Here is a 15343-nt window from a genome sequence, read left to right as displayed (position 1 = left end):
CCTCACCTTCCTTCCTCTCCTCCCTCCTTCCCCTCAATCCTCCTTCCCTCCACCAACCTTCCCCTCCCCCTCATTTCCCTCCTTCCCTCCACCCTCCTTCCCCTCCCCCTCATTTCCCTCCCCCCTCCTTCCCCTACCCTCTCTTTCACTCCCCCTCATTCCCCTCTACCCTCCTTCCTCTCCTCCCTCCTTCCTCTCCTCCCTCCTTCCCCTCCACCCTCCTTCCCTCCACCCTCCTTCCCCTCCCCCTCATTACCCTCCACCCTCCTTCCCCTACCCTCTCTTTCACTCCCCCTCATTCCCCTCCACCCTCCTTCCTCTCCACCCTCCTTCCTCTCCTCCCTCCTTCCCCTCCACCATCCTTCCCCTACCCTCTCTTTCACTCCCCTTTATTCCATCCCTTTAGCGTCTGGTCCATATGACTATTGGCCCGAGATTTTTGGGCGTGGCTTTGAACCGACACAAATCATCTCTAGATTGGGTGCTCTTGTGTTGTACACTGTCCGTATTTTGGCCTACATGCGCCCATTTACTTCCATATGCTGCAATATAAGAGTGGAACGCTCTATATCATTACACTCACTCCCACCCCGTCTTCGACAGGAATACTTGCTTCTCTCTTCCCGTTTGTCACCACTCCCTCTGGATCTTCCACTCATGATCCCCTCCTCCCTCTATAATCCCTTACACCCTGGTTCCTCAAAAACCCCCACCTCCAGCCCCGGTCACCCTCGCAACCACCTTAAACAGTTTCACTAGTCTTTCTACTTTCCTCCTCCTTTTTCAGTGTGTCTCACCCTAGCTCCTTCATCATCACCGATGGCTATTCCAAGGGGGAGAAACTCTAATTGCCGAGACAGACCTAGTTTTCTGAAATAGTTTTGGGCCCATCCGCTAGATGGTAGCTTCCATAATATATTACTAACATAGCTATGCTGTTTGGAAGAAGTAAATGTATCAGCTATTATCAGGCAAGCGAACCAGCCAAACAATTAATTCACTTTGTTTCGGTTGCAACATATTTTTGTAGCGTGGCATAGCCTACCAGAAATTATCTCACCTCCAACCTTTTTCGCACGGTTTAAATATTAGCCGTTATGTAGTTAAGTTAACATTATAAACTTGACACTTTTTTTATTTTAACCTCACATCCGGGTGAATTTTTGCTGGTAGCTATGGGCCCACCCGACAGGTAGCGTCACATGTCGCGCTGGAGACTGCAAGTTGTCTCATTTCTGTGTGTCTCCCTCCTTGTTCTACGGTCTAAGCATCTCCCCCTCTCCGCCTCACTCGCTGCCCCCCCCCCCCCCCTCAAGTGCGGGTCCGTCGACGGCGTCGCCGGGGTACTGTCACAACTTAGAAACACACAACTTAGAAACACACAACTTAGAAACACACAACTTAGAAACACACAACTTAGAAACAAACAATATATAGTATTTAAGTTATCCATGTTCTAAATTGTGTGTTTCTAAGTTATATGGTTCGGCATTGTGTGTGTCTATGTTACGTATTTCTAAGGTATGGCAATTCTAAGTCGTGAGTTTCTAAGGTGTGATAGTTCTAAGTTATGAATTTCTAAGTTACGACATTTCTAAGTTGTGTGTTTCTAAGTTACGTGTTTATAAGTTGTGATCGTTCTAACTTATGACATTTCTAAGTTCCGTGGATTTTTTTCCAAGTTTTTTCTAAGTTATGACTGTTCTAAGTAGCGTGTTTCTAAGTTACGTGTTTCTAAGTTGTAATCATTCTAACTTATGGCAGTTCTAAGTTACGTGTTTCTAAGTTGTGATCGTTCTAACTTATGACGGTTCTAAGTTACGTGGAATTTTTTTCCCGAGTTTTTTCTAAGTTATGACTGTTCTAAGTTGCGTGTTTCTAAGTTACGTGTCGGTTATGTGGCGTCGCCGACGAGAAGCGCCTGGCTTCTTCACAAGGGGCGCAACAACTAAATTTCCAAAGGAGGGGGGGGGGCAATATACCTTTTTATAAAGAATCATCGATTCCCCCTACTGAAGCGGGGGGGGGGGGGGGAAATTAGTATTTCAAAGTGGAAAATTGTGGTATTTAAGCAGTTTTATTATCTAAAAATTGATTACACAGCACTTTTTTTTTGACCCCGTTTGCCCCTACTTCAAGGTTTCAGAAGGGGGGGGGGAAGGGCAAAATACCCTTGCCCCCCCCTCCCAATGTTGTTGCGCCCCTGGCCATCTCCCCTCCTCCTCCTCGCCTTGAGTCGGCCGTCGAGCAGCGCCGGCACGCCGCGGTCGGCGCGGCGGAAGTGCAGGTTGGGCGGCAGCGAGGACCGCTCCATGGACAGCAGCACCTTGACCACGGAGGCGAGGCCCGCTACGGTCTCGGCGTGGCCCATGTTGGACTTGACCGAGCTCACGAGCAAGGGAGGGGCGGGCGAGCCGCCGCCGCAACGCGGGCGGAACACGTCGGCTATCGTCGTCGCCTCGTCGCCGTCCTCGGCCTGCGGGGGGAACAAACACACGAGCTGGCAGGCGGTCCCGCCTGTACGTCTCGTGAGTAGGCACCCGTGAAATTCGCCGGGTTCAATGACCACCAGGAGAGACTCCAATATCCTCTACACACTCGGACAAATGCCAACTGTTCATTAGCTCCTGACTTGTGAGTCGTCAACAATGTGTGGCCCGTGATTCGACACTTCTATGAGTGAGGGTCTCTAATTGGCCCTCAGTCCTCCAGATTAACAGTGGACCAATGACAGAAGCAGCACTGAGGTATAATTATTTGAATTTTTAGCATAACACGAAATGAACCCGCGAATTTAACGGGTCTCTACTCATGATTAGGGACCGGAAAAATTCGCGAGTTCATTACGTGCCGTGCTAAAAATTCAAATAATTATACCTCAGTGCTGCTTCTGCCATTGGTCCACTGTTAATCTGGAGGACTGAGAGGGCCAATTAGAGACCCTCACTCATAGAAGTGTCGAATCACGGGCCACACATTGTTGACGACTCACAAGTCAGCAGCATATGAACAGTTGGCATTTGCCCGAGTGTGTAAAGGATATTGGAGTCTATCCTAAAGGCCATTGAACCCGCGAATTTTTCCTGTCTCTACTTATGAGTAGGGGCATTTATTTTTCGCGAAAAGATCTGAACACCTGTTAGACTGCAACGAGGTATACCCGCACCAGCGGTTTCTTCCTTGTGATTGGCGGCCGTCTGTGGGAGAAGTCGTCGCCTTGTTTGACCGGGCCACTCAGGACGCGTTCGCTTCCGCACTGAATCGCTGTGATCGGTGTTGTTACAATCGACACGTACCTGGGAGGAGAAACTCGCCCAATCACGAAACGCAGACGGTGCTGTAGTGTTTTAACTCTTTCATCTAGTCTCGAAATCTTTTCGCGAAATCTACATGCCCCTAACTATACGTCTTAAGAGTAGGGCCATGTGATTTTCGCGAAAAGATTTTCCGACCAGCTGTCTGCTAAAACTCTATAGCATTTTCTGTGTCCCGTGGTTGGCTGGGTTTATTTCAGGTGCATGTCTATTGTCGGCGCACCAATCACAGTCATCCAGTGCGGAAGCAAACTCGTCCTGAATGGCCCGGCCAGACGCAGACGGCCACCAATCACAAGGGAACAATGGCACACCTTGTTGCAGTCTAACGAGCGAGCAGATTATTTTGCGAAAAACGCATGCCCCTACTTATGAGTAGAGACCGGAAAAATTCGCGGATTCCTTTCGAGACAGACTGGAATCCAAACTCGTTTAGCTTAATGCTGCGTCAGTGATTGGACCGCAAATTTACCTGAAGGACCCTGAGCCAATGGCAAACACTCAACAAAAGAAGTATCGAATCATAAGAATCGCAGTAAACAGGTGTCCCGAGTCGGTAGCCAATTACCAGGTGATAGTTGCCCGAGTACATAGAGAATCGTGGAGTCTATCCTAGTGGTCATTGAAACCGCGAATTTTTTCCAGTCCCTACTTACGAGTAGAGACCGGAAAAATTCGCGTTTTCGATGACCTTTAGGATAGACTCTAATATCCTTTACACACTCGGGCAAATGCCAACTGTTCATTGGCTGCTGACTTGTGAGTCGCCACGACTGGGTGGCCTGTGATTCGACATTTCTATGAGTGTGGGTCTCTAATTGGCCCCCAGTCCTCCAGATTAAAAGTGGACCAATGGCAGAAGCAGCACTAAGGTATAATTATTTGAATTTTAGCATAGCACGTAATGAACCCGCGAATTTTTCAGGTCTCTACTTATGAGTGAATCTTTACGATGCGCACACAACATGCAACAAAAATCACATACATTAGTGATTGACTTTTAATATTGCTCCATATCATTAAAAACGTTTATTTATTGTGAAAATTAGTGATAGAAATTATGGTTTTGTTCCCTTATGTACATTTTGTTTGCATTGTAAATTATAAATTATAATAATTATTTAGCATATTTATTTATTTGTATTATTAATTCATATTTATTTTTAATTAAATAATTATTTTATACACGGTTTAATATTAATATTTAATACTGAGTGTTTATTTAAATATACATATATTTTAATTTGATTGAATTTATACTCTTCCAAACATATTTATAGTATCACTCCAGTCATTTTATTATTGTATTTCTATTAATTACTAATATTGCGCTTAAGTAAACGCACCTTTTTTTGTGAATGGAACAGAAATATTCATGTAAAATTGCAGGTGTTTGTATATTTGTACATTTACGTGAAAACAACTACAAAACAGTTTTTGGATTCTTAACCCGGGCCTTTTCAATTTTCTATTTTTAATCCTACTCATTTGCATTTGCAGTTTTGTCTCGCGCTTACACTTCTTGTATTCTCGCACGTACACGGCTCTTATTTACCCAGCCCTGTAAATTAAAAAAAAAATGTTGAACAAAATTTTATTGATTCAGAATATTATTATTAATAAAATTATCTGTTTTATAATTCATTCGTTAATTACTTATGTACCAATTTTAAAAGGAAAAAAAAACTTACACGGTGTGAAAAGGTACGAACCTCAATTTTTAAAACAATATTATAATATAAATTATAGAACTTGTCTATTAATACTTACGTTATAAAAATAACTACCAGACATGAATTCGTATCACAATCTATGTACCAACACAAAACGTATTTTAATACACTTTTTAAAATTATTTAATGCATATTACACAATATGCATTATTTCACATCGTGTTTATAAAGTATTAGAAAAGCCACGTGGTCAATGCGTCGTGCTGTTCAAGACTACTGTTACCGGAACTAACAATAAACAGCTGAGTTTTCTCTCTATCTCTCTATCTCTCTAGCTCTCTAGCTCTCTATATCTCTACATCTCTCTCGCCCCCGCCCCTTTCTCTCTCTCTCTCTCTCTCTCTCAAACGCCACGGAAATGTTTGCGCTCGCTGACTCTTTGCAGCAGGCCGCACCGAAAAATTGAATGGCTCGCTCTTCTCCCTACTTCCTGTTACACATTTCCGTCGCATTCGCGAAATTACTCCCACCAAATGCCGTACACCGACAGCTAAGAGGTTACACATCAAAGCGACAAGGAAGCATATAAAGAATTAAACAGATTTCAAAAAAAAAACTTCTAAAATTTGACAAGAAAAACACTTGCAGGCATTTGGAGGTTATGAGTTCATCCGTCCTTCCGTCAAAAGTATGAAGTTAACAAGCTTCTGACGGACGGATGGAATTTTTCGGGCCATATGCTCGGCTGTAGGTCACGTGATTGACTAACGGATGACGGACGGATGGACGGACGAAGGCGAAGAACTATTCTGGCTTTAGACGCCCAAAAAATTGGTTAAAGTGTAATGTTTGCACTATATAAACTGTTTTAAATGGCATTCTTAAAGTGAATTGTTTTTTAACGATGGAGACACTATTTAATACTTACTAGCCATCATCAGACTTTATCTATAGGTACGCACATTGTTTTTTTTTTCAAGTACATTTCTTAAAACCAATCGCAAGTAGTTTCCGCAACCACCGCTAGAATCCTTTGACGGAACAGCTACGTCCACCATCGAATTATTCGAATTGCAGAGCGATATTTTAGACTACATAATGAGAAGCTCCTATAAAAGCGAAAAAGACATGAAAAAATACTGAACCCCGGCTTTGGACCTGAGTTTCGACGAGGAATGTTATTAAATTACTACCCATCTTGTTACAATTCACCAAACAGTTAATACTATAAAGTTTTCCTTTGGCTTTGTGAACTTTAGATCCCGCCATCCGCCACAGATGGCGACACCGTGTTTACACGTTTCCGAAATTACTTTTCCTGTGTACCGAGAGCTAAGATGTTGTTACACATAAAAAAAAACTTAACTATGAAACAAGTAAAATTCGCTTGTACAGAGTGGGGCGGTTTTTAAGGGCTATTAAAAAAAACGGAGCAACGTAGCAGAAATTAGGTTTGTTTTATTGTAATCAGAATACATCTTCATTTTTTTTTATCAAGTTCTGAAGATCACATCAGGAAGATGGTGAACCTCAGCATCAGTGCATTGGTGAAGGTGATTTCAGAACTCTTCGACCGCTTTTCGGCACGTTTCGAGGGTTTATAGTGGCGATTTCCTCCCGAGTTCGAATTCTTCCAGTGTGTGGGGACGATGTTTAAAAACATTTTCCTTGCGGTGACCCAACAGAAAGAAGTCGCAAACGCTCCAATCCGGCGAGTGCAGGCCTCCCCACGTGACCCTCAGAGAGACGCGGCGCGCAGGGAACATACCTATGTCTAAGTTTCGCCAATGAAACTCGAGCCGTGTCGGCTGCAGCACCGTCAAAAGGCCAAAATGTGTGTGAAAATGTGCCGAAAAGCTGTCGAACAGTTCCGAAATCACCCTTCATCAACGCATCGTTGCTGTTGACCACTATCTTCCTGACGTGATCTTCCAAACGTGATAGAAAATAAATGGGGATGTACACTAAGTCCAATAAAATAAAACTCATTTCTGTAAAATTGCTCCGCTTTTTTTTTTAATGACTCTTCAAAACCGATACACACCATGATGTGTTTAGAAGTACACGAGAGAATATATATATATACCTTTATCCCAGTTCCGTGTGCTTCAACATACGAAACCTGGGCCGGATCAACAGCTATTTCGGAATACACTTCCTGTATGAGCTCCTTCTGCACGTCTGCTGAACGATGCAAGATGCCTTCGGCGTTGTGTCCGTCTGAATTGGTCCTGGCGTTCAGCACGGTCGCGTACATGCGCTTCGCGGCAGACCTTCTCTGAATCAAGATGGCGACTACAGCTTCGCTCCGAACAAACCCATCACCTGTAAAGTGTAAACAATGCCCATTGTTTCTCAGTATTCATTTTCACTGAGTCGTAAATATTATATTCCCTACACGCCACAGAAATTAGCTTCAAGATTAATCTTAGTACTAGCTAATGCCCGACATGCGTTGCAAAGCCTCTTCGTAATTATTTTTTTTGTAATTGTTTTAAGTGTGTACACACATACAAAGCATCTCTATATCTCTCTTTATCTCTTTGTGCCTCTATACATCTCTTAATAGCTCTTTATATTCATCTGTCCATATCACTCAATAACTCCCAATCTCCCTATCTCTATCTATATATCTCTATATCTCACTACATGTATCCATATCTGTCTGTATCTCTATATATTTCAATATATCTCTATATTTGTATACATCTGTCTATATCTATATAATTATAACTATATATCTCTAAATCTCTATCCATTTATTTTTTTACTTTATAAATCTATCTCTCCTATGTATATATTTATATTTTTCTTATTCTATATTTTTATCTATCACTCTCTATACATCTCTCTAGCCCTATACCTCTCAGTATATCTATATATCTTTATCACTCTGTATTTCTCTATCACACTCTCTCATTCCGTCACTCTCTGCCTCTCCTTCTTTCTCTCGATTTCTCTATATCTATATATTTTTATCTCTCTATCTCTCTAACTCTATTGACTTGAACGCCACCATTATTATTCGGACCATAGAAAATTACTCACTGGTAACTATCCGATACTACTCGCGTGCCACCACAATTTTTGCTTTAAGGGTTGGTATTATCGATATATCACCTGAACAGTGAGTGACCTTCCTCGTGTTTTAAACATGGAGGTAAGAAATAAGAGAGTTGGTGTATACAATCTATGCCGTTTTAAAAATTGAAGTCAAAATGACATCTACCCTCCCCCCCCCCCCCCCCCCCATTTTTTTCTCTTCTGCATAGTAAAACTATTTTTGGTTATAATTAAGTTTAACCCTAATTTCTTGCAGATGTGTTGGTATTAGGTTTCTTTGGCAATATTCACTACATAATGGCGTATTTACGATTCTTCCTTGTGAGTTCTTTTCAATCTATTAATCAAATTTATAGAATATTAGCCTTTACAGAGCTACGATTTGTTTTGCTACCCAATTGCTAACCAGTTGACTTCAACTTCAGAACAGCGTGCAAAATTTCCTAGAGATTGGACGAACGATGAGTTATCAATGCAATGACCAAATGTTATCAAGAATAATTAATAATTGCTTTAAGGATTGGTTTTATCAGAATATCACCTAGACAGTACGGTATTTACCTTTACAACGATTTCCCGTACAGTACAATGCGGTCAAATGTTTCGATTTGAATAAATTAAAAGGACAAGAAAAACACTCCAATCGAATATAAATTTTACTTTTAAAGTCTATCTCACAAGTCTGTAAGTTCTTTTGACATTCAAATCACAGTGTTCTCATATATCAAAAATAAATCACGCTTATAAAGCTAACCTCTTAAATTATATGTGTCTCTCCTACATTCTCAATCCACATGCATAAATAAATTGTTGATACCTTAAATATAAATAAAATAAATATGGTAGCGTCAATCGTTGACCGTTACGAAAACTGAGGATCAGAAAAACACAAGCATCATTACGAGAATTCCGTAGCATCACTGCTGCGACATTTATACCTCTCCCCTGCCGTCTCCCCATTCCGGCCTTTACAACTAGCATGTAGCATGCTACGCTACGTACCTATCTCTCCTCTCTCCTTTTCTGGCATGGCTCCAGAAGGATGGCTCAGGGGTCGATAGCCCGTTCCGAGCCAAAATTTTATTTTTTAATTTAATTTTATAAGAAAAATTTATAACTTAAAACTTTAATTCATGTGTTAAACTTTGTTCTTCAAAAGTTATTTTAAACTATTAAATAATGTATTTGATACCATACATTTGTAAATATTGCAAGCCTATCTCCGACTTATTTAGAAGGGGGCAACTGAGCCCCTCTTTATACGATATCCCCTCCCAATAAGTCTTCCTGGAGCCGCCTCTGCTCCTTTTGGGTCATCTTCCCATCCGACCGCTAGTGCATGCGTTGGAGTTAGTCATGGCATCAATTTCTACCATGGCTGGCCAATCACCGAACACAGCACACGATGCATGCTACCCTTCCTGCATGGCTGAGACCCAGTATGATTAGGCGTATAGGCTTCAGCCTGGGGCCTAACGCAGACCCCCTACCAAACAAATACACTTAGTTTAAGTTACGTTAGAAAAAAAAATTTGGGTGGCGTCGCAACTAACGCACTCTCCTCCTCTACCTGTTCCCCCACCACGTGCCTAAACTATTCCCCCTCATGCGATCGGAGATTTACGTAACGCTCGGAAAAAATTGTTTTGCCCCCCCCCCCCCCTCAAATAATTATAAGTTATACTTAGAGACCTGAAAATTTCGCGGGTTCATTACGTGCTATGCTAAAATTCAAATAATTATACCTTAGTGCTGCTTTTGCCATTGGTCCACTGTTAATCTGGAGGACTGAGGGCCAATTAGAGACCCTCACTCATAGAAGTGTCGAATCACAGGCCACCCAGTCGTGACGACTCACAAGTCAGCAGCCAGTGAACAGTTGGTATTTGCCCGAGTGTGTAAAGGATATTGGAGTCTATCCTAAAGGTCATTGAACCCGCGAATTTTTCCTGTCTCTCCAGTCGTACTCACCGGATTCGTCGAAGACTTTGCAGCAGCCGCTCGGGCTGAGCATGTCTGACTTCTGGAAGGCTATAGAGTTGGCGGGGTTCAAGCACAGGTTGACACCGGCCACGATGGCGGCGTCGCACTGGTCCGTCTGCAGGGCGTTGAAGGCTTGCTGCAGCGCGATGGTGCTGGACGAGCAGGCGCAGGCAACTGAGTAGCTGGGACCTGCGGTGGGCGAACACACACGCGAGCGCGCGTTTTGAGACGTGAAGACAGCGGCCGGCGACGAAGGGGTGGAGGGGGTGAAGACAGCGGCCGGCGACGAAGGGGAGGAGGGGGTGAAGACAGCGACCGGCGACGAAGGAGTAGAGGGGCTGAAGTAAGCGGCCGGCGACGAAGGTGAGGAGGGGGTGAAGACAGCGGCCGTGACGAAGGGGAGGAGGGGGTGAAGACAGTGCCCGGCGACGAAGGGGAGGAGGGGGTGAAGACAGCGGCCGGCGACGAAGGGGTGGAGGGGGTGAAGACAGCGGCCGGCGACGAAGGGGTGGAGGGGGTGAAGACAGCGTCCGGCGACGAAGGGGAGGAGGGGGTGAAGACAGCGGCCGGCGACGAAGGGGAGGAGGGGGTGAAGACAGCGGCCGGCGACGAAGGGGAGGAGGGGTTGAAGACAGCGGCCGGCGACGAAGGAGAGGAGGGGGTGAAGACAGCGGCCGGTGATGAAGGGGTGTAGGGGGTGAAGACAGGGCGACGAAGGGGAGGAGGGGGTGAAGACAGCGACCGGCGACGAAGGGGTGGAGGGGGTGAAGACAGCGGCCGGCGACGAAGGGGAGGAGGGGGTGAAGACAGCGGCCGGCGACGAAGGGGTGGAGGGGGTGAAGACAGCGGCCGGCGACGAAGGGGTAGAGGGGGTGAAGACAGCGGCCGGCGATGAAGGAGAGGAGGGGGTGAAGACAGCGGCCGGCGACGAGGGGTGGAGGGGGTGAAGACAGCGGCCGGCGACGAATGGGAAGAGGGGGTGAAGACAGCGGCCGGCGACGAGGGGTGGAGGGGGTGAAGACAGCGGCCGGCGACGAATGGGAAGAGGGGGTGAAGACAGCGGCCGGCGACGAAGGGGTGGAGGGGGTGAAGACAGCGGCCGGCGACGAAGGGGAAGAGGGGGTGAAGACAGCGGCCGGCGACGAGGGGTGGAGGGGGTGAAGACAGCGGCCGGCGACGAATGGGAAGAGGGGGTGAAGACAGCGGCCGGCGACGAAGGGGTGGAGGGGGTGAAGACAGCGGCCGGCGACGAAGGGGAAGAGGGGGTGAAGACAGCGGCCGGCGACGAAGGGGAAGAGGGGGTGAAGACAGCGGCCGGCGACGAAGGGGTCCGCGGAGATCCTGCGCTATTCCTTCAACTCCGACTATTAAAGGGGTGCCTCCCATTTCAGGTCACGATTTTATATTTATATTAATCACTGATCAACTTGTAGACCTTTTTCAATTGTTTAACTTTCACGAAATGAAAAATATACACAGAACATACTTTTTCGCATAATTAGCTGCCAGTGTTTATTCACTAACTTACCCGATCGTCTTGGAATACCGCACTAAGGTTTATTTATTTATTTATTTTTAAATCTTTGAGTTTTCTTCACTGTCCAGATATTTACCTATTTGCAGGGGCGCAACAACTAGATTTCCTAAAAGAGGGGGGGGGGGGCAATATACCTTTTTATAAAGGTGGAAAATGGTGCTATTTAAGCAGTTATATTATCTAAAAATTGATTACACAGCACTTTCTTTGCCCCCGTTTGCCCCTACTTCCATATTTAAGGGGGGGGGCAAAATACCCTTGCCCCCGCCCCCTGTTTTTGCGCCCCTGCCTATTTGTGTGAATCCTGCATGTAACTTAACATTCACCGCCTTTCACAATACCGATCAGTAATCGGCAAGCATTTAAAGAACAGTTAATAGGGAGGGATAGGACCCAAAAGGCCATCTCGATTTCAAAATTTTTTAAGCCCAAAACATTTTCTATCTTTAACTTACAAAATTTGTCTTTGTCAAAGCATATAACATAATTTAATGGCGTTCCTAAAATAAATAATGATTCGCTACTACCAATATTTTACCCTGTGAAGAAGTCATTGGCGTTTAGTATTAAATTCATTTTCGGAAATGACTACAACAGTTAGGGTTTTTTTTTGTAAATCCAAATGTGTGCCAATTCTGATTTAATGAAGGCAATTTTTTAATATTAAAATATTAAATAACATAACTGTTGAAACCAATATGACGTCTTTCTGTTCTTATCCCTGTTCTGTTCTTATCCCTGTTCTGTTCTTATCAACAGGGGCGTAGCCAGGGGGGGGAGGTTAGAGGTATTACCACCACCCCCCCCCCTTAGCACCAAATCTTTAATTAATTTCTTATTCATCACTCAAACAAATTTCATATTAAAATTAATAAAAATTTTACCATTACAATATTTAAATTTAAGTACCGAAAACTGCTAAAATAGCACTATTTTACACCTTAAAATCCACATTTTCCCGGGGGAGGACCCCAGGACTCCCCGCTTTAAAACGGAGGGGGGGGGGGGGGGCGCATGCTTCTTAACACCCACCATACACAAATCCTGGCTACGCCACTGCTTATCAACATGTCCTTACCTGTAAGGTCGAATGAGTAAGAAACTCTATTGGAGACCATTGATCTGGCGCATCCAATCAGTCCATAGCCGTTCACCTTGTCTGGTGAGGAGCACCAGTGGTCTATCGATTCGGACTTGCAGATGCCTACAAACACGCCAGTCCGACTGCCTCGGAGGCTTTGAGGGTTAATTCCTGTAAAAAAACAATAAATAACTGACATACGGAGCTTATTTTTATTCGCAACCCATATTATAAGTATAGACTCTTTCCAAACAAATAAACAGGACAATGTAGATACGACTTAACACCTAAGGAAAGGTCTAGAGTTGACAGGGATGAAAGCCACACCCGAACAGTTACGAAGTTCTCCGAAGTTTGACGATCGCTCGTGGAAAAACAACAACATCATATTGAATGGATTTATATATTTACGGTCAAAGATCATTTTAATAACGCTAACCTAACATAACCAACCTTTCAGTTTAGATACGATAAAATAAACCTAACCTCACGAAGAAAAAAAAAGAGCTATTATTTATTGCTCTGACCGAACCTAACCTAACATTTACTTCGCTAAACTTCGGAACTGTTCGGGTTGTGGTTTTGGTTTTCATCCATGTGAACTGTAGGCTATCCATGACCTAAAGTGATTATCAAAAGAGGAGGCTTTGCGAACTTAAAGATCAAATTATAATTACGATTTTTTTTAAAAAAAAATCAGAAACTATAGCAGATGAAACCAAAAATTCATGGAAAGTACTTTGATTAAGGCAGATCGTAAATCTAATGAAACTGTAGTTGGTAAAATAATCCCCCAACAGTACGAAAATAAAGGTTTTCAAATTATTATGGCATACAGTTAAAAGTCCCTACCTTCGCACTGCATATGTAGCAATTAAGTTTATCTGTTATATTTAAAGTGTTATATTATGTTTTGTTTATTTATTTATTTGAATTTATGAAATGCCTACCATAACTGAAAAGTTTTAAGTGTTAGGCATCATTCGAAAACACTAATAAACAGACATAATAAAAATCATACAGAAAAGAATACAAAACAAGGACATACTACTAAACAATAAAACAACGCTAAACACTAGACATTATCAGATAACTAAAAGTAGATCTATTAGATAACATTTTAACAAAATAATAACATTTTAACAAAAAAATGTGATGCATTAAACTTAATAGGAATTTTTTTTGCGCTTATCTGTTTCCCTAATAATAAATAATTTATATTATTTATTGAAATAAGTGATAAGTCAGTATAAAATCAAAGCCATTATTATTGTTTAGATTACAGCGTAATTGTTGTTGTCGACTACTACATGTTTGAAACTTCATGCGAGTGTTTTCAAGTAAAAAATTAATTTTAAATTATATTTTTAACAATTACTTACGAACAATGCATGTAAATTAATTTTCTTATTGACAGAGAACCTAGAAGGGAGTGGTAATATACATTGTAATTATTTTTTTTGCTTAAAATTTAAATTAATTTGTTTTTAAGTTTAGCTTATATATCACTATCAAGTTTGTTATAATAGAATATAGTATATATAATAGATCCGTATCCTAGTTTATATCTAACATAAGCTATGTAAGGATTGATTACGGTAGTTGTCTATATCAGATAATACATTATCGGTAATATAATTATGAAATGCGGGGATTATTTTGGCATTTACCATGATGGATTCAATGCAATGAAGAAAAAATATTTTTTTTTATTGTTTTGGGGAGTTTTATAAGCTATAGAGCGTCCCACTCTTAGATTGCAGTGTGGAAGTAAATGGGCTCGCTCTCTCTCTCTCTCTCTCTCTCTCTCTCTCTCTCTTTCTAACACACGCCGACCGCCGTTAGCGCTGTCCTTGTTTCTGCGCGCGCTGTTGCCAAATATTATAAGTAATTGAAATTGAGGTTTAGGGTATAAATTAATGGGTGAAAATTATTTCTTGTTTTAAGTTTTTTTTTAAAAAAAGAAGTGCTTTATTACAGATTTATGAGTGTGATAGTATGATAGACGTAACAAAAAATAATATTCGGATTCTTAAAATAATTCCCGTCCACTCTCCCTGAACACGCTCGAAATACATGCAAGAGATCTGGCTACAGTGCGCTCCATGATTCCCGTCCACTCTCCCTGAACTCGCTCAAAAAACGTGCAAGAGATCTGGCTACAGTGCGCTCCATGCTTCTCGGGCACTCTCCCTGAACTCGATCAAAACACGTGCGAGAGATCTGGCTACAGTGCGCTCCATGATTCCCGTCCACTCTCCCTGAACTCGCTCGAAAAACGTGCAAGAGATCTGGCTACAGTGCGCTCCATGCTTCTCGGGCACTCTCCCTGAACTCGATCAAAACACGTGCGAGAGATCTGGCTACAGTGCGCTCCATTATTCCAGGCCACTCTCCCTGGACTCGCTCGAAAAACGTGCAAGAGATCTGGCTACAGTGCGCTCCATGCTTCTCGGGCACTCTCCCTGAACTCGATCAAAATACGTGCAAGAGATCTGGCTACAGTGCGCTCCATGATTCCCGTCCACTCTCCCTGAACTCGCTCGAAAAACGTGCAAGAGATCTGGCTACAGTGCGCTCCATGCTTCTCGGGCACTCTCCCTGAACTCGATCAAAACACGTGCGAGAGATCTGGCTACAGTGCGCTCCATTATTCCAGGCCACTCTCCCTGGACTCTCTCGAAACACGTGC

General features: G+C 43.2%; 1 protein-coding gene across 1 annotated transcript in view; it reads right to left on the bottom strand.

Annotated features, from left to right (window-relative positions):
- LOC134538264 (fatty acid synthase-like) overlaps nucleotides 1-15343 on the bottom strand; it is a 104476-nt gene that overhangs the window by 66935 nt on the left and 22198 nt on the right. The window contains exons 4-7 of the mRNA XM_063379415.1: nucleotides 12649-12822; nucleotides 10022-10222; nucleotides 7074-7312; nucleotides 2231-2476 (exon numbers count right to left, since the gene is read on the bottom strand). Of these exons, the coding sequence (XP_063235485.1) occupies nucleotides 2231-2476; nucleotides 7074-7312; nucleotides 10022-10222; nucleotides 12649-12822 (860 nt within the window). The remainder of the gene's footprint in view (nucleotides 1-2230; nucleotides 2477-7073; nucleotides 7313-10021; nucleotides 10223-12648; nucleotides 12823-15343) is intronic.

Source organism: Bacillus rossius, chromosome 13 (assembly GCF_032445375.1).
Source record: "Bacillus rossius redtenbacheri isolate Brsri chromosome 13, Brsri_v3, whole genome shotgun sequence".
NCBI classification, from domain to species: domain Eukaryota; kingdom Metazoa; phylum Arthropoda; class Insecta; order Phasmatodea; family Bacillidae; genus Bacillus; species Bacillus rossius.
This window is presented reverse-complemented; position numbering and strand designations above follow the sequence as displayed.